Raw genomic sequence first — 19,758 nt, 5'->3', positions numbered from 1 at the left:
GGAATGAACAACGCACATAGTATTGTCTACTCGCAAGAGCAGTTCTATTCAGCGTCGGACTGGCCATACAGTCGGGGTGGCATTTGCCAGCCGGGCCCCAGCCTGCGCGGGCCCCCCACGGGCCTGGGTTGCGGGGCATGCGGCAACCGTAGCACAGAGGGCCCGCGCAGGGCCGTCTTTAACCTATTAGGGGCCCTGGGCACTTAAAGATCAAGGGGGCCCATATCATCTGAAGAAAGGTATTTTGAGTAGACGGGGGCCCCCAGTGTTGCCAACTTAGGGGTTTTCCCCCCAGATTTACGGGGTAAATAAGTGAGATGGGATAAAAATTTTAGGGGTCTAAAATTTTTAGGGGTATTTTTAGGGATTTTTTGACTCTTTAAATACATATTTTGAAATTTATAATATTATTATTGTTATTTTTTTAAGATAAATATACCTACAAATGGTAGCCAACAGAGACATTAATAAGACCCCTCGGTCGCAGGGCCCTGGGCACGTGCCTAAAGTGCCCAGTGGGAAAGAGGGGCCTGGGCCCGCGCAGCGTGGCCCCTGTGCTAGGATTGCCCGCGTGCATGTCTCAGAAACTATGCGTCGTACAAAAAAATTGTACAGTCATAATTTGTAGAAAATTGCTTTGCCTACAAATATGTTAGTATAACTTTTTGCCTAAAATTAAAGATTAAAGAAGTTATAAGCCTAAAATAAAAAAAACCTTTTTGCTTATGTATAACTTCTCTAATTTTTAATTTAGGACAAAAAGTTATGTAACATATTATTTGTAGGCAAAACAATTTGCTACAAATTATGCAATAGCGAATTTTTGTAAGACTTACAAAAGTGTTTTCACCCCTTTTTTTCAAGATGATGGCGGTTGGGGGACAAGAGTGGCGACCCCAAAAACTTGAGGTTAAGCTTCTATTGACCACATTGACCCACACATGTCCCAAAAATAAAATTGCGTCCTCTAATAAATTATGCAATACTCGGAAAATTGCCGGAAAATGACGGGAGTTTTATTTTGCTTTTTTTTAAATCAAATCAAATCAAATCAGTTTATTTGCATGAAAAGTGGTTTTTATGTTAATACATAAAAAAAAGCAAAATAAAACTTGTGAGAAAATAAAACGGGAGTCACGATAAAGTTCACATATGAAATTAGGTGAAACTAGATCTATTTTTATCGACAATAAGAGGTCAAAAGTTTTTAGAGTTTATTTTTTTAAATTATAGATTTTTTTTCTTCCAATTACTTATTGTAAAGAAAACGTAATAACTTTTATTTATTTATTTTATTTTATTTATTTATTTATAATCTGCTTGAAGGCTTACAGAAAGTCCAACGCGCCAACAAGTTATACAATACAGATAATTTATAATATCAATTTCAATATGTAAATTTATACTAAGAGGTATATCCTGTAAAAACAGTAATAATGCTAAATAACAGACGATACCAAAAAATACTCAGAAAATGCCATCAAATAATAAAAAATGATACTTTTTGAAAAAAATCTGCTTATAAATTCGTGTTTTTTTTTGTTATTTGATATTTTTTTCCAATAAATCCCCCTATAACAGGTGGTTTTTATTGCTTTGTATTATTCTCTATCGTATTACCTTTGTCAAACCAAAAATCAAAACATATTCTATGATAGTTTGAACAAAGGCCTACCACAACATTATTCTCCGCTACAGGTAGGGACAATTTTAATTTTAGCTAAAATGCTTATTTTACTTCGAAATCTTTGGTTTTTATTTGAAATCTAACTTGTCTTTATCAAAATTACAAATCTAGAGCCATTTTCAGTTTCGTTGTTAACGAAGCGTTGAATGGCGCGCCCGGAGAGGCTTAGTTCAAACGATCATAGCAAATGTTGTGATAGGGATAGAGACAAGCGATTTTTGGTTTTACAAAGGTAATACGATAGAGAATAATACAAAGTAATAAAAACCACCTGTTATAGGGGCATTTTTGGAGAAAATTATCAAATAACAAAAAAAAACACGAATTTAAAGGCAGATTTTTTCAAAAATTATCGTTTTTTATTATTTGTTGGCATTTTCTGAGTATTTTATGTATTTTTTTTAGCATCGTCTGTTATTTAGCATTATTACTGTTTTTACAGGATATACCTCTTAGTATAAAAGTTATAACGTTTTCTTTACAATAAGTAAATAAATAAATAAATAAATAAATAAATAAGTAATTGGAAGAAAAAAANCTCAGTATTTTTCGATAGTATCCCATCACCATGATCTAGTCTCGGGCCTCGGGATTGCGATCAGCCACCCGGGCCCTTCCGGCCCAGTCCGACCCTGGTTCTATTGAGTACTAAGAGAAAAGTAAAAATAAAGAACTAAAAAACTTTTTGGGTATTAGAGCTAGCCCTAAATCTGATCCTAAAATAAATCATTCCTTTCCAGGTGCAAGTTCGCCGCCCAGAGAAAGTCCGTACTGTCCAGCGCGTGAAGAAGACGGTCCTAGTGAAGCAGGTAATTTTCTTTTGTTTTATCTTTCTCGTCCCAACTCTTTGGCAGTGGATCTACCCACAAGTTTCATTAATATATTCTTATAATCTTTTTCATTTAATTTCTTTCTTTAAAAAAAAGAGGAAAAAAATTATAGTCCAACAACTGAAACGTCAAGTCAGATGTGTAATAGCCCAGTATTGATAGTAGCGCCCTCCTGTAAATGCCATATCAGGGACAGTTCAGTGTTCTAAAGCCCATACGGAGTGGGAAACTTTTTGGCAACATTTTTAAAATGATTTTTGTTTTCTACAGGGTGGAAACGATAAGTGATCTCACTCAATTATTTCTAAACTGTACAAGATATTGAAAAACTGGTTACTGATCCTGAAAGTGCTTCATGAGCTCGTTCAAACGGTACCAATAATAGGTTACAGAATAAACTGGATGTATCTGAAAATTCAATGTTTCCAGTTTCCATACTAAATGCCAGACACACTGACCAGACAAAATTTTCTGATAGATCCAGTTTATTCTGCAACCTATTATTGATACCATCGGATAGAGCTTGTGAAGCACTTTAAGAATCAGTAATCAGTTTTACGATATCATGTGTAGTTTTTAAAATAATGTGACTTTACCAAATGTATGGAAGCTGGAAACATTGAATTTTCGGATAGATCCAGCTTATTATGTAACCTATTATTAATACCGTTTGATAGAGCTCATGAAGCACTTTTAGGATCAGTAACTAGTTTTTTGATATCTTGTTTAATTTAGAAATAATCGAGTGAGATCACTTATCGTTTTCACCCTGTAGAGCAACGACCACGAACTGTCAATAGAAACCGATTTTGGATGACATTGGTTTGTAATTTTGTTGCTATAAGTCTATCCAATATAGCTTGATTAGAATGACAGCTGTCAAACGAATGTGACTAGTGCTGGGATACGGTTCACATAGATGTATCGATAAGTTTTCGAAAAAATGATTTAAAAAATGCACCCAATTTTTCTTATATAAAAATGACAATTATGATTTAAATTTAAAGACAGTAAAATTTAAAATTCATGTCAAGGGTGTACAACCTAAGTCGTAGTCATTATCATCAGTGTTCTTCAGTGGTTTTTTCCTCTCGCTAGAGGGCGGTGGGCATCTCTTCTAGAGCAACGGTGCTATGAATACCCAAATAATTACCGGTGATTGATTTCCGATGTTTGATTATTTAAGAATGAAATGTTTTTTGGTTTTTAATAGTGAACATTTAGAAAAACGTATAACTTGACTTAAATAATGTTAAAAAATTAGTTAGAATTTTTTTTTGATAAATATGTTAAAAAATTAGTTTTAATTTAATATGACATTTGTCGATATGTCCCAACACTAACATTTTTGTAACTCGAGATAACCTTGTAGAGACGTCGTTAATACTCTAGCTTGATTTTTATAATTTCGAATTACTACTTATTGGTGTAATTTAACGCTGCATTTACACGAAATTAAAATTTTTATTGGAAGCACTGTCGTCGAAAATATTGTTTGTAGGTCAGACGTGAATTATTTCACGTCCGCCAATATTTAGCTCTCATTGATCGCTACTACAAAGTTATGTCGTTACTTTTGATGGCAGCTGTCATTCTAATCAAGCTATATTGGATAGACTTATATTTTTATTTCTTTCTCCCAGGTGGTGCCTGTGCGTCGTCCGCGACCGCACGCCCGCCGCGCGTCCCGCGCCGCCCCCGCCCGTCTGCCCACCGTTGAAGACAGGCGAGCGGCTATCAAGAAAGATTACGGTGAGATTGGAATCTTAAGGACTTTGTCTAGTACTAGGGTCGAGGTGCAGAGAAGTCCGTTGCACAAGCGATGTCCCCGATACCGATCAGCTGTAGCTGATCGAGAAGCTTGGACAATGAGCGTAAACTCGAGACCACGGCCACTGGTCGAAGAACCTGGATTGATCTAGTCTTTAGGAGAAACAATAAACCTTTGTGAAGCTGAGTCACTGTGGAAACTATGGTGGTAGACAGAAGAGAGATTGTGTACATTCAGTTTTTGAGAGCCTACGAACAACCAAGTTGTGTAAAGGTGAGACACTGTGGAAAAGGGTGGTGGTACGAAGACGGACTGCGAATTCACATGCTTGCTATGAAAAGTTATTGCTGCCCCTGTAATCAAAATGTCCCCTGTAATGAATGCCTACAATCAATTAATTTTATTTTTCACACTGTTTAAATTGATTTACTATTGATTTTCGAGATAGATCGTTTCATCACCAATTTTTGGTTGAGGGAAGCGTGGGGTGCAAGGAGTTTGATCCGAGCAATCCGAGCGTCAATATTGTTTAACTTGTACCGATAACACTCAAACATTAGTGGAAGAATGGTGGGGCGCGTCTTCGTGGATGAATCGATCTATAAACTCCTTGTTTGTTACAGAGGAGCTCCTCCAACTCTCGGAGGCTCGCCGAGCTCAACTAGAAGACGCCATCCAACTGTACGGCTTCTTCGCGGAGTGCGACGACTTCGACAAGTGGATGAAGGAGCGCGAGAGAATGCTGCGGACTGACGACGCGGGCGACAGCGTGGACACGGCCAAGAGGAAGTACGAGGTGAGAGGAACTAGGGTCTTTAGCTTGAGGTGAGGGGAGAAACTGTTTCTTTTTACAGACCAGGTGAGAGGATGGCGTCTCCTTCGAAGCCCAAGTAGCAGGCAAAGGGATATACTGTCTTTGTTACCAAGTACCAGGTGTGGGCAGGGGTGAGGTGTCTCTCTAAAGACTCAAGTAACACATCAGGGTATGACGCGTCTCTATAGAGACCCAAGTACGAGATGAGGGGGTGACGTGTCTCGGTAGCGACCCTAGTGTGTGTTAGAGACCCTTTAGAGACGCAGAGACGAATAATTTGTCTCTTTAGACACCCTAGTTTGAGGATAGGATATGATTCGTTTCTTTAGAGAGGAGGTGAGAAGTCTCTTTAGAGACCCAAGTACGGTTTAGTTGATGGTGTGTCTCTTTATTGGTCCAAGTGACGGATGTGGGACTGACGTGTCTCTTTAGTGACCTAAGAGCCTGGTGAAGGGATGACGTATCTCTAGAGACCCCGGTACGAAATGTGGACATCATCAGGATCTAAGGTGTGGATAAGCCGCCATTTTGTATAGATCATGCGACAGCAGCAATAAACACGCTATTTTACATACATGTCATGCCATTTTGAAACAAATATGTATAGCTAATGCTTCACACACTTCTTGATGCTGAATTACAAGTTGACAATACAATGTAAATTTTTCTCCACCCAGAAATTCGTCACGGACCTCTCAGCAGCCTCCAAGCGTCTGGAACACATCGACGCAGCAGCTGAACAGCTGGTGGCTGCCAAGCACAGCCAGGCTGGCAAGGCGACCGCCAGGAGGCAGCAGCTGAAGCAGCAGTGGGACCGGCTGCTGCGGCTCAAGCAGCAGAAGGAGAAGAGCTTGGAAGGCGCTTCCAGGTGAGTGAGAGAGGCTAGGGAGCTATAGTCTGGTCTGCGAGCACGTACAATTTTGTCGCGACTGTGCGACGGGCGCCCGCAGTGAGTGTGCGAGCGCGACAGCAACATAATTACACGCGAGCGATAAGGATAGGTAGCTTGGGGTCATTGGACAAAATTCTACGTGCTCACAGACCGGGCTTTAAGCTTTAGAGCGCTGTCACATTTAGGCGATTTAGCAGCGCGACAGACGCGCTGCCGAAAATTTCATACTATGTGACAGCGGATGCATGCCTTCACATTATAAAAAACACCGCTGCCGCGCTGCTGTCGCGCTACTAACGTCCTAATGTGAAAGCGCTCTTAGGGAGTAATTTGTGTGTCGGGGACTTTAGGTAAAGACAACCCTGGGAATTTTAGGAGTACAGGGTTCATGTTAGGTGTGGGGGCTGTAGAATGATGTAGGAATTTAGTAGGTTAGGTGGCATTTAGACGAGCCGTCTTTATAGAGCTGTAAAATAGTTGGACCGGAAAACGCAGCGTGGGACGTTCTCTCATAAGATGGACCGCAAAGTTAGCAGGAAGGCGCTGGATGCAGGCCGCTACATACATTAGGTAAAGATAACCATGGGAATTTTAGGAGTTCGGGAGGTATGTTCATTGTGGGGATTGTAGAATGATGTGTAGTATGGGTTAGGAGGTGGCTCTTAGGCGAGTCGTCTTTTTAGAGTTGTAAAATCGGTTTATACGTAATTAATAGCTGCAAAAAAGCTGCTTCTAGGGGGGAAGCAGCTTAAAGAACTGCTATTGTCTAAAATGACAATGAGGCCCTAGCCTACCTCAGACTCCATATTTTTTTTGTATTTTTAACAACAACCTGTAACTAATCTTTATTTTCGTCTCCAGCGTGGAACTCTTCGGCCGGACTTGCGACGAGGCCCTCGACTGGATGGCCGAGAAGGAACAACAGCTAGCGGCCAGCAACGCGCCGCCTTCCGACCTGCGCACAGTGCAGGCCTTGCAGCGACGCCACGCACAGCTGGAGAGGGAGTTGGAGCCGCTGAGGGAGAAGGTGTCTACTGTCAACTTGCTGGCCACTGAGTAAGTATCCTGCTGGGCACTGAGTGTCAACCTAATGACCCCTGAGTGTCAACATACTAGCCACTGAACGAGTGTCAACTTGCTGGCCACTGAGTGAGTATCCTACTGGCCACTGAGTTAGTACACAGCAGCTCTTAGTAAGTAACGCACAGTAAATAACTATGCAGCAGCTCACAGCAAGTAACTCACCTTCCGCATAAACCTACTGGTCACTGAGTGTCTACCTACTGGTCACTGAGTGTCTACCTACTGGTCACTGAGTGTCTACCTACTGGTCACTGAGTGTCTACCTACTGGTCACTGAGTGTCTACCTACTGGTCACTGAGTGTCTACCTACTGGTCACTGAGTGTCAACATACTAGCCAATGAGTGTCAACCTACTGGCACCTGAGTGTCAATCTGCTGGCCACTGATTGAGTCTCAACTTGCTGGTCGCTGAGTCAGTGTCAAACTGCTGGCTACTGAGTGACTACACATCAGCTAGCGGCCAGCAACGCGCCGCCTTCCGACCTGCGCACAGTGCAGGCCTTGCAGCGACGACACGCACAGCTGGAGAGAGAGTTGGAGCCGCTGAGGGAGAAGGTGTCTACTGTCAACCTGCTGGCCACTGAGTAAGTATCCTGCTGGGCACTGAGTGTCAATTTACTGACCGCTGAGTGAGTCTCAACTTGCTGGCCACTGGGTGAGTATCCTGCTGGTTACTCTGTGTCAACCTACTGGCCACGGAGTACACAGCACTCACAGCAAGTAACGTAAGTCTGCACTAATCTGCTATAGCCACTGAGTGAGAATCCTGCTGGTCACTGAGTATCAATTTACTGACCGCTTAGTGAATGTCAATCTACTGGCCACTGAGTATCAATTTGCTGGCCACTGAGTGAGTATCAACCTGCTGGTCACTAAGTGAGTGTCAACCTGCTGGCCGCTGTTCATCAGAAATCCATCAGACCTTATTTCCACCGAAGCGGAGAGAAGGCGAGACGAGAATAGAGGAGATGTGAGCTGTTTGTTGCCGTCATCTGTCGGTATATTACTTAATGTCAATCTGCTGGCCACTGAGTGACTACACATCAGCTAGCGGCCAGCAACGCGCCGCCTTCCGACCTGCGCACAGTGCAGGCCTTGCAGCGGCGACACGCACAGCTGGAGAGAGAGTTGGAGCCGCTGAGAGAGAAGGTGTCTACTGTGAACCTGCTGGCCACTGAGTGAGTACACATCAGGTGCTATTAACGCACAGCATTCAAACCTGCACCGTCCTGGAGACAGCCACGCATAGCTGGAATCACTCGAGAGGATTCCACCGTCAAAAAAACTGTTGGCCACTGAGTGAGTATCTTACTGGACACTGAGTGTCAACCTACATGCCTTTGAGTGTGAACCTACTGGTTACTGCGTGTCAACCTACAGTCTACAGGACACTAAGTGAGTGTCAATCTGCTGGACACTGAGTGCCAATCTGCTGGACTTGAAGTGAGTGTCAACCTGCTAGGTACTAAGTTAGTGCACAGCAGGTAACAGTAGCTAGCGGCCAGCAACGCGCCGCCTTCCGACCTGCGCACAGTGCAGGCCTTGCAGCGGCGACACGCACAGCTGGAGAGAGAGCTGGAGCCGCTGAGGGAGAAGGTGTCTACTGTCAACCTGCTGGCCACTGAGTAAGTATCCTGCTGGGCACTGAGTGTCAACCTAATGACCCCTGAGTGTCAACATACTAGCCACTGAACGAGTGTCAACTTGCTGGCCACTGAGTGAGTATCCTACTGGCTACTGAGTTAGTACACAGCAGCTCTTAGTAAGTAACGCACAGTAAATAACTATGCAGCAGCTCACAGCAAGTAACTCACCTTCCGCATAAACCTACTGGTCACTGAGTGTCTACCTACTGGTCACTGAGTGTCTACCTACTGGTCACTGAGTGTCTACCTACTGGTCACTGAGTGTCTACCTACTGGTCACTGAGTGTCTACCTACTGGTCATTGAGTGTCTACCTACTGGTCACTGAGTGTCTACCTACTGGTCACTGAGTGTCAACATACTAGCCAATGAGTGTCAACCTACTGGCACCTGAGTGTCAATCTGCTGGCCACTGATTGAGTCTCAACTTGCTGGTCGCTGAGTCAGTGTCAAACTGCTGGCTACTGAGTGACTACACATCAGCTAGCGGCCAGCAACGCGCCGCCTTCCGACCTGCGCACAGTGCAGGCCTTGCAGCGACGCCACGCACAGCTGGAGAGGGATTTGGAGCCGCTGAGGGAGAAGGTGTCTACTGTCAATCTGCTGGCCACTGAGTGAGTACACATCAGGTGCCAGCAACGCACAGCATTTAGACCTGCACCGCCCTGGAGACAGCCAAGCATAGATGGAATCACTCGAGAGGTGTCCACCGTCAAAAAAACTGTTGGCCACTGAGTGAGTACACAGCAGGTCCACCGATGACCATCAGACCATCAGACCCAGTTCCCACCCAAACGTAGAGAAGACGAGACGAAAGGAGAGAAATTACTTCATGTCAACCTGCTGGCCGCCGAGTTTGTCTCAACTTGCTGGCCACTGAGTGAGTTTCAACTTGCTTGCTGACCACCCAGTGAGTATCAACCTCTTGGGCACTGAGTACACAACAGCTCTGCCGGAGCAAGTGAGTACGATCACGAGCTTAGACATTATTGACAAGCGAACTAGACACAAACACGATCGCACGCGAGCACTTAGTGCGAACGGCGACTCGATTTAAACCAGCGTCTTAACTTAGGATATTCTTACAAAACTATTGAAGGACCCCCAGCTCATCTTACCGGCGCCATGCTAATACCAACTCTATTCCCACAGCGTCAAGAACCAATACCCCAACGAGCGGGCGAACGTGGAAGCCCGTCAGCAAGAGATCAAGGCAGTATGGGAGCGGTGCCAGGCGCAGGCCGCCGAGCGACGCTCCCGGCTGGAGAGCGCCGTGGGACACCAGATATTTGGCAGAAGCAGCCAGATGCTGCAGGATTGGCTGCAGGTAATGATCATTCACATTCTATCATTCCTACAGTATTTAAGAAAGAAAGAAACACAAAAGATGTAAATAAAAGAAAAGCAAATAAGACAGAGGTAACATAAACTGAGCACTGCCACCCTGTCGCACAGCGATGCCCATCGCAATGGGACCCCACTCAGCATATGCCATGGCCCCCGGTGAGGGAGGCCACGACGCTGGTTTTCAGTGTGCCCCATGCCGAGTGGGAGTCACGGACACTAACCTATACTGCATAAAATATACATGTACATAAATAATAATAATAGTGCGCGTATTTGACACCTTAATTTTACACACACACACCACTATACACCATATTGAGCGCGGTGGTACACCAAATCTTTGGACGGAGCAGCCAGATGCTGCGGGATTGGCTGCAGGTAATAATCTTCAATCACAAAGACTTTAAATTGGGTAGTTGACGACACCATAAACATGTTACATCAAGGCACCATCTTCTAAATCTCTCACAAACACAACTTTGAGTAGTTGACATATAAAGCGCTGTAGGACACCAGATCTTTGGCAGGAGCAGCCAGATGCTGCAGGATTGGCTGCAGGTAAAAATTGTTTATCACATCCACAACTTCATAGCTCACAAGATAGGTCCCCATACTTACTGTCCGTGGTGCATATATTTTCTTAAAGTTACTTAACCTTTCTTTTGTCTACTTTCATCCGCTTCGCACTGGAGGGAAGTCGTACCTTAACTTCGAACTCCTCCTATGTTTTTCTGATTAATTTTCTTGCGGGTTCAGTGACAGTTTAACTTTCCCCCGGGACAAATTTGACCTTCACTGGTTGGGTTATTGGCGGTCAAGCTGAAGATCCTGGCTACACAGGAGTTGCAGATGTGGGAAAGAGAGGCTGGAATAGTCTCGTATTCACAACCTAAATTATTTATTTGACACCTTAATTTCACACCCACCACTTTAATTGAGATCATTTTGGGCGCTGTGGAATACCAAATCTTTGGGAGAAGTAGCCAGATGCTGCAGGCAATAAGTATTTGTGCTATTTGTTTGTTTACAAATTTAATCTGGTATTACGTAGATGGCGCTATTTTTTCCAAGCCATCTGATCAGCGTGGTGAGAGTCTACCAAATCCTCCACTATTCCCTGATAACTATAGTCCGGTCGCCGAGCACGTAGAATTTTGGCCAATGACCCCAAGCTTAGCCCATCCTTATCGCTCGCGCGTAATTATATTGCTGTCGCGACTGTGCGACGGGCGGCCGCAGTGAGTGTGCGAGCGCGACAGCAACATAATTACGTGCGAGCGATAAGGATGTGTAGCTTGGGGTCATTGGACGAAATTCTACGTACTCGGCGACTGGGCTTTAGAGACTACTGTTCCTGCAGTGAAGACCTGATGATACTCATATCTATTTCCTTATAGAACGTGCACGAGCAGCTGTCTTCCGAAGCATCGGCCAAGGACGTGGCGACGGCTGAAGCGCTGCACAAGAGACACCAGGAGCTTGGCGATGACATCAAGGCGCACGAGGATGAGTGAGTTACTTTATGATACTTTTGCTAGCTTCTATGTTGTCCTTTATTAGTATGCATGTGGGTTGCTTTTTCAGCAAAGCTAGGATGCGTGTCATGATGATTTCTTATTTATTTATTTATTTAAAGGCACAACCACAGAATACAATTCAATAAAATTACAATGATAACTTAACTATCGTATCGTAGTATTGTATCGATTTTGAACGACAAATTATGGTCAATACTATGTGGTTTGTGATCTCACAATCTAATGACGGTCGCGAGTAGCACCTGAATTCAGGCAGTACATTGCCAGACCTTTGTCCAGTAGAGGACATGGGCTTGTCTTAAATCGATAAGATTGTATGTGTCCTAGTCACACTGGATACTTATGGGGTTTGCTTGTAAAGATCTTAAAAAACTTTATAATTGTTGCAATTTACGTCGGCGAGTGAGCTTTACATGTGTGGTGACTCGCTACTGTTCGTTTTTCAAAAGTTTTGATAGACTTTACACTATCGTTATGTGCATGTGCACGTACACACACACAAGTAAAGCTCACTCGCCTTCCTGAGTTGCAAGAACTATACACGGAATACTATACGTTATGATGAGAGTTTGAAGTTTGTTTTTTCGAGCGAGCAATAATAATTTGTATTCATATTGCTCTTAGTTTTCTTGAAATTATTTAGTGGGATTATGTCTACTGTGTCTTAAATCGACGCTTTAATCCGAATGTTCCATCCGTCCCCAGGTTCAAAGAGGTGATCGGTCTGGGCAAGCAGCTGGTCGGCAACAACCCGTCGCTGACCGACGTCGCCGACAAGATCAACCATCTGCACGACGAGCAGAAGGCTGTTGAGAAACGTGAGTCGTTGTTTGACCCTTTACTAAAGCCGGACAACGGTTATTTTGGCCGGACACGCAAAGAGCCTAACCATGTCCGGCTTTATCCGGACGCCTGGCAACCCTAACTATGGGTACTAGACAACAGATATAAACATAAGGCTGAGTTGCACCACCTAACTTTAACTGTAACTATAGCGATAACCGGTGCTTTTTGTACGGAATTCGACAGATTTTTGACGTTTGTTAAAGTCAAAGTAAGATGGTGTAACTGCACACTAATTAAACAATCTGAATATGGTGGGAGACCATATTTTGAATCTTATTTTATTGTGTTACGGTCCAAATAGGTTTGAACTTATTATACCCTGAAGGGTTGAGAAAGAACTCGTTTGAAGAACTTGTTGGTTGATTAGTATGAATGGTGTTGCCCTAAAGGGCATTATTATAGACTTGATTGACTTAATATTTCGAAAACTATTTGACGAACGCGTGAGGGGTGACTGGAAACTACGAGTGTGCATAGAAATCACTTACCTACCTATGCCCGTGTATTTTTGATCGGTGTCAATGGTGATCGGAGTTTTCGTGCGGGGTACGCGGGAGTTGTGCGGAGTGTGAAGGTCATTGAGGACTCTAATCGCCTTAAGCAATTTTAATTACGAAGGAGCGTTTCATTACACAACATCGTGCTCAATGTGTATTTTTTTCTTTTTGTGTAAATAAGGCTATAGAGCTCTTTCACATTAGGGCGTTAGAAACGCGACTACAGCGCGGCAGCGGTGTTTTTATAATGTGAAGGCATGCATTCAAAGATTCAAAGATTATTTATTCACCGAGATAATGTGGTACATTCGTTGTCGCATAGTATGAAATTTTCGGCTAATTACTAAATCGTCTAAATGTGAAAGTGCTCATATTCTTCTTCTTCTCTTCTCCAGACTGGGCGGAGAAAGACGCGCGTCTAAAGCAGCTAGTACAACTAGCTAGTTTCAACCGCGAGGCCGACCACATCGACGCGGCCAGCGGCGCGCACCTGGCTTGCCTCGACTACCGTCATACTGGGGTACGTACACATCATCATCATCATCATCTCAGCTATAGGACGTCCACTGCTGAACATAGGCCTCCCCCAATGCTTTCCACGTTGATCGATTGGTAGCGGCCTGCGTCCAGCGCTTCCCTGCTATCTTTACGATGTCGTCGTACGGTACGTACACAACTAAGCTACGATGTAAACCGTGGCGACATCTATCAAAGCGCCCGACAGATAGCGCTAGACCTATATCAGGCAAGTGGATGAAGGTCAATGGCAAGCAAATACAATAATATGCTGTACGACCGGCTTTACGGTGTTTTTTACTCACTTCCAGACTGATGTTCCTGTGTAAAATGTCCATATTTATTTATTTATACAGGGTGTTAGGTAAATGGGTATATGAGCCGACACTAGCCCATGTTAACATGGGCATATGAATGATATGGTGAAGTTAGAAATTTGATATCATCATTTAATTTTTTTAAATTTTCATACAAAATAAATTTTATAAAATCCGATTTGTATGAAAATTAAAATAATTAAAATGAAGATATCAATTTTCTGACTTCACCATACCATTTATATGGCCATGTTAACATGGGCTAGTGTCGGCTCATATACCCATTTACCTAACACCCTGTATTTACTTCTTGTTCCCAGTCGTCTGTGGACGAAGCAGAGGCGCTTCTCAAGAGACACGAAGAATTAGAGGCGCGTCTAGCAGCACAAGACGATCGCCTGGCTGCGCTCAAGCAAAGAGCCGCCAACTTACAGCGACAACAGCACTATGCTGCTGACCAGTGAGTATACAACACTACTAACTGCCAATCGCACACTAAGAGCCACCCAGTAATACTCGCAACAGTAAGGGAACACCCACCAACACTAAGGAAACACCCACAAACACTAAGGGAACACCCACCAACACTAAGGAAACACCACCAACACTAAGGGAATACCCACCAACACTAAGGAAACACCCACCAACACTAAGGAAACACCCACCAACACTAAGGGAACACCCACCAACACTAAGGGAACACCCTTCAACACTACGGGAATACTTACCAAAACTATTAAACTGACTAAAGCCCGGTCTGTGAACACGTAGAATTATGTCCAATGACCCCAAGCTATCCATCCTTATCGCTCGCGCGTAATTATGTTGCTGTCGCGCTCGCACACTCACTGCGGGCGCCCGTCGCACAGTCGCGACAGCAATATAATTACGCGCGAGCGATAAGGATGGGTAGCTTGGGGTCATTGGACAAAATTCTACATACTTACAGACCAGACTATAGTAGGCACTTAACAACACTCAACCCAAGATTACTCTACTGACAAGTGAATACTCAACAACTCTCTCAACACTAATTGAATAGTGAATATTCACCAACACTTCCAGCGCTAACTTTCCTAGCACTGAGTATTCACTAACGCCCTTCACAAACATTACTATGAGGCCTCACAGTGCGTTTGGACGCACAGGGCGACACACGAACCAATCACAGAGCTCTATTCAGCGCTGTGCGTTCGATTTGCTGCTTCACTTAAGCAACTATTGGGGGTCATTGTGCAAAATCAAACATGTATGCCAATTTTCAATATCTCTAAAGCGACAAATTGTTTCTATTATAAGGTCATATTTCTCGGCGATTCTCGAGAAATTTCGACCAGAAAGTCTGCTCGTATATTATGTATATGAAGGACAATACTAATAAACACTTTTCTTCCAGCATCGTAGCGCGGCGAGACGCAGTCGTACAGAAACGCGACGCGGTGCGACACGCTGCGGCGGATAGAAGGCGGGCGCTACTCGCCAGCTTGGCGCATCAACAGGTTCGTATTTAAAAACAATCAAGATTACTATGCTAATTGCCAGTGGCGAAACTACCGCCGTATTATTATACGACTAAAGACGTATTTTTCTTAAAGGTTTTAAACCATTGTTTGTCACTTGTCATCCGCTTTGAAATGGAGGAAAGTCGAACCTTAATTTCGAACTCCTCCTATGTTCTTCTGATTAATTTCGTTGCGGTTCCAATGACTGTTTAACTTTCCCCCGGGACAAACTTGACCTTCATTGGTCGGGTTTTTATGGCGGCCAACCTGTAGATCCTGGCTACACAGGAGTTGCAGTGGTGGGAACGAGAGGTGGGAATAGTCCCGTAATAGTATCTTAGATACACTCCAGCATCAAAACACGACCCGAAATAGGGTGCACTAATTCCAATTAGAATTCTTTTCATGACAGTCGCGCATGAATCGTTAATTGCAAAATAATGAAATTAACTGATTAATTTTTATTTTTAGTTCCTCGCCGCTGCAGAAGAACTCCAGAGTTGGATCCAGGACAAAACTAAAACGGCGAAAGATCAGAGCTACAGGTAAACTGTGGCCTTATTATGTTTTGGTCTTTACGACATAATACTAAGGTTGTTGTAGTTCTTGCAACTCACAAATGCGAGTGAGCTTTACTTGTGTGTGTACGTGTACTTGCACATAACGATAGTGTAATGTNGAGATAAACAAGCAGCTTCACCGAGACTTGGCTAGTTTTTTACAGAATGTTTTTGGTGGGATTGTTTTTACTAAAACTTTGATAAAATGATGATAAAAAAATACATAATTATGATTGAATAAGAAGTCCGCAATTTTTACGGCGGTCATCGTCAGATTTTTTGCATGTTTTCACGCAAAATGAATGGGATCCCTAAAATCTTGTCATTAAGTAAATTTTTGATGGTTTTCCATGTCGATTTTATGAATGTTCTCCTTATTGTTGACCCTTAAATTGTCAAGTTGCTAAAACTTAAAATTTTTCATCCCTTATGGGTCATTTGCCAAACTTTTTATTATCATGTGTATGTATATCTTTATTTTGTGTTGTGCCTTAGATCGGCCAGTCCCTCCAGACATCAGACCCGGCTCGTGCAGCGGAAGTATCAGAACAACTCCATGCGCTTCAGATAGCTTGGGAGCAGCTGGTCGCAGCATCCCGCGATAAGGGCAGCAAGCTGCGGCAAGCTGCATTACAGAGACAGCACAGGCGGTGAGACATTAGTTTATATTGGACAGTATCAGTAATAACTGCTCACGCTGCAAACAGCTTGGGAATCAAGCTGCAACAAGCTGCGTTACAGAGACAGCACAGGAGGTGAGAAATCACTTATTAATGATTTGGAAAACATACGTCATTATTTTCAGGTTATTTAGTATCCACTGCAGGAAATGACGCTCTTCTATATACTAGAAGCAAATGAAGGATTTGGCCTTCACTTTCCACCCTGGCCAAATAGGTTGGGGAGACCTGATGTTCGCATATTTATCCTCTTACGACATCCACAAAATAAAAAAACCTTTCTTTTTTTTTATTTATTTATTATCAGAAAATGTATGTTTACAGACAGGTCCAAAACACATATCTATATACAGGGTGTTAGGTAAATGGGTATATGAGCCGACACTAGCCCATGTTAACATGGGCATATAAATGGTATGGTGAAGTCAGAAATTTGATACAATCATTTTATTTTTTTTTATTTTCATACAAAATAAATTTTATAAAATCCGATTTGTATGAAAATTAAAATAACTAAAATGAAGATATCAATTTTCTAACTTCACCATATCATTTATATGCCCATGTTAACATGGACTAGTGTCGGGTCATATACCCATTTACCTAACACCCTGTATATAAAAGAAAGTCGTGTTAGTTACTCCACTTATAACTCAAGAACGGCTGAACCGATTTAGCTGAAAATTGTCAGGGAGGTAGTTTAGAGCCAGGAGAAGGACATAGGATACTTTTTATCCCGTTCGAAATAACAAAAAGTCTGCTTATTTATTGCCATTAAGGCGGTACAAAGTTCGCCGGGTCAGCTAGTATATAATATAATTAATTTACATTTAGTTGCATGTCATAAATTAGGATTACCATGTCAAATCAAATACAAAAATAAAATACATTATCATTAATATGGTCATTAAATACAAGTCATAGCTCCAGAGACAGGCGTCCAAGGAAGAACATAATGTAAAACAGTCAAGTTTTGCCCGCGGGTTCGCAGAAAAACTTTATCGCGCTCGTCCCTGTTTCAATAACCGGGATAAAAACTATCCTGTGTCCTTTCCCGGGACTCAAACTATCTCTATGTCAAATTTAATCAAAATCAGTTCAGTGCTTTAGACGTGAAAGCGTGACAGACAGACAGTGTTACTTTCCCTTGTATGGATGACTTGAAATCTCGTATTTTTCCTCGTTTTTTTCAGAACTGGCAAAATTACACGTGCTCTTGTTTTTATGGATATCAAAATATCTTATTTATTTAGGGCTTATTTAGCACGTAGAGTTTTACCTAGATTACATTTTAATACACGAGTAATAAAGACTACTATTTAGTTCAAGATAAGACAAGTGCAGGAAATTGCAGTAAATAGGTTTATATTATTTATTTGTAAAGTAAACAACCTGATACTACTCGTCATATTTTCACTAAACAACATCGCAACCTTAAAACTTCAATCTCAATTCAATTTAACTGAGATAATTAACTTGGAAGTCATTAAGTCATTTACTTAAAAGTCTATAATAATTAAGTTATCACTTAACCAATTATGTTAGCTTGAATATTGTTTAAAGTTTTAATAAAAAAAAATAAACAATTTTCAGTACAGCTTTAGAAATATTGATATCAGACCTAACTAGTGCTCTTTCTACTCGTAACTATCATAATTAAAGGACTGACGAGGCAAATGACTCCAGCAGGTATATTCAGCAAGCTTAAGTGGGCCCTTAGAGGTTGAAGATAGAGTGAACTACCAAGATTTTAGGTAGCAGTAGGTAGGGCTAAACAAACAGTTGTCGAGTCGCAACTACGGACCGGATCATTTAGTAATGGTCGCAGGAAATTTTTGGAAATATCTCTGAATGCAGTTCTACTTCTTTTCAAAAATAAAGGAATGTTTTCTTTGAGTAAAGTTTTCTATCTACAGTATTAAAAGTACTTTCCCTCCAGGTGGCATTACAAAATTCCACCCTGTACGTTCCAGTACCAGAGGTGGAATTGTGTAATAAAGCAATCGTAATCATTTGACAGTTCATAACGTACCATTATTCTGTCAAACGCTTTGTTTAACTGACTTTATCGTACGTTATGAACTGTCAAAAGATTACGATTGCTTTACACAATTCCATCTCAGATCTAAACAGTTCCAATACTAACCATAACTACAGCTCCAACAAGACCCAAGGAGAGTCCAGCTAGCACGTCACTCCAGTGGTGCCTGTTGTCTGAGATCCTGGATAGGACCGTGAACCAGCACAGCATGAGCGCTCCGAATTGGAGAGTGTGGCGGACTACCCTCGTTCCATTCCAGATCATACGCTTCTCTAGGTAAAGCTGAAAGGAAATGAAAACTTTCATTAATATGTAGAGTTAGATATTTTATTAATTAAAAAGTACGATAATATACAAAAGTAAGTATTTTTGCTTCATTGCTAAAACGTTTTAACATAGGTGACAGAAGCTGCAAAATGTTTTCTAAGACCCAGTTTTTGATTAGTAGTTAAAATAACCAATAGTCGGGGCTTCTTGGCGGGAATCTGAAGCGTCATGTTAGCGGTTTTGTTTTATTTTCTCAAATTCGTGTCTGGGCGACTATTAATGTGTAATAATGGTGGATTATTAACCATTGAGTGTTGGTGAACGTGCGTGAGTGTGGGGTAGTGAAGCAAAACAGTGCATCGTGATTCTTCTGGTTCTCTCAAGTTGTCCATAGGAGGTCTCAGTAAAGCACCACCACTTTACTGAGACTCAAAGGGTGGGAAGGGGTATCATCTATCATCCTTCATTAAATCATTACTTGATCTTTGTCAAGTCGACCTCGACGTGTATTGCCAACATCATTAAAAAAGAAGAAGAAGAACCAATTATAGAAGAAGTTTTTCGAACAATGGTTAGCTTGACTTTAAGTACATTTTTTAAATATTTGTTTACATTTTTTAATATTTAACCATTTAATATTTATGTGTAAGACCGTTATGAAGAAAACACTTTTTTGACTCTTCGGATCATCGAATCTCAGAAACGCTGACTCTTAGGAGAAAGTGTATAGACAATTTTGATAGATAATTGTATGGTCTTAAACCTTGTCATACATATTTTTGTGATAAAACTTACCGTTTGGCTGAAAATCTCAAAAACCCGTATTTTTTAACTTTGACATAGAATTTTTTTTAGAACGTCTTGTCGGATCCATGGAGACTTTTCACAGTTAATTCATAATGGTGCTCCGAACATTCGTACCAA

General features: G+C 42.1%; 1 protein-coding gene across 1 annotated transcript in view; it reads left to right on the top strand.

Moving 5' to 3' along the window:
* Positions 1 to 19,758, top strand: part of LOC114360916 (spectrin beta chain, non-erythrocytic 5 kst) — a 133,336-nt gene that overhangs the window by 71,638 nt on the left and 41,940 nt on the right. The window contains exons 21-32 of the mRNA XM_028315781.1: positions 2,428 to 2,496; positions 4,161 to 4,269; positions 4,912 to 5,084; positions 5,780 to 5,970; positions 6,856 to 7,050; positions 9,876 to 10,050; positions 11,468 to 11,580; positions 12,314 to 12,426; positions 13,347 to 13,471; positions 14,105 to 14,244; positions 15,181 to 15,283; positions 15,758 to 15,831. Of these exons, the coding sequence (XP_028171582.1) occupies positions 2,428 to 2,496; positions 4,161 to 4,269; positions 4,912 to 5,084; positions 5,780 to 5,970; positions 6,856 to 7,050; positions 9,876 to 10,050; positions 11,468 to 11,580; positions 12,314 to 12,426; positions 13,347 to 13,471; positions 14,105 to 14,244; positions 15,181 to 15,283; positions 15,758 to 15,831 (1,580 nt within the window). The remainder of the gene's footprint in view (positions 1 to 2,427; positions 2,497 to 4,160; positions 4,270 to 4,911; positions 5,085 to 5,779; positions 5,971 to 6,855; positions 7,051 to 9,875; positions 10,051 to 11,467; positions 11,581 to 12,313; positions 12,427 to 13,346; positions 13,472 to 14,104; positions 14,245 to 15,180; positions 15,284 to 15,757; positions 15,832 to 19,758) is intronic.

Source organism: Ostrinia furnacalis, unplaced genomic scaffold (assembly GCF_004193835.3).
Source record: "Ostrinia furnacalis isolate ACB-3 unplaced genomic scaffold, ASM419383v2 OfSCF5263, whole genome shotgun sequence".
Taxonomy (NCBI): Eukaryota; Metazoa; Arthropoda; class Insecta; order Lepidoptera; family Crambidae; genus Ostrinia; species Ostrinia furnacalis.
The sequence above is the reverse complement of the archived record's forward strand: the minus strand, read 5'-3'. Positions and strand labels throughout refer to the sequence as shown.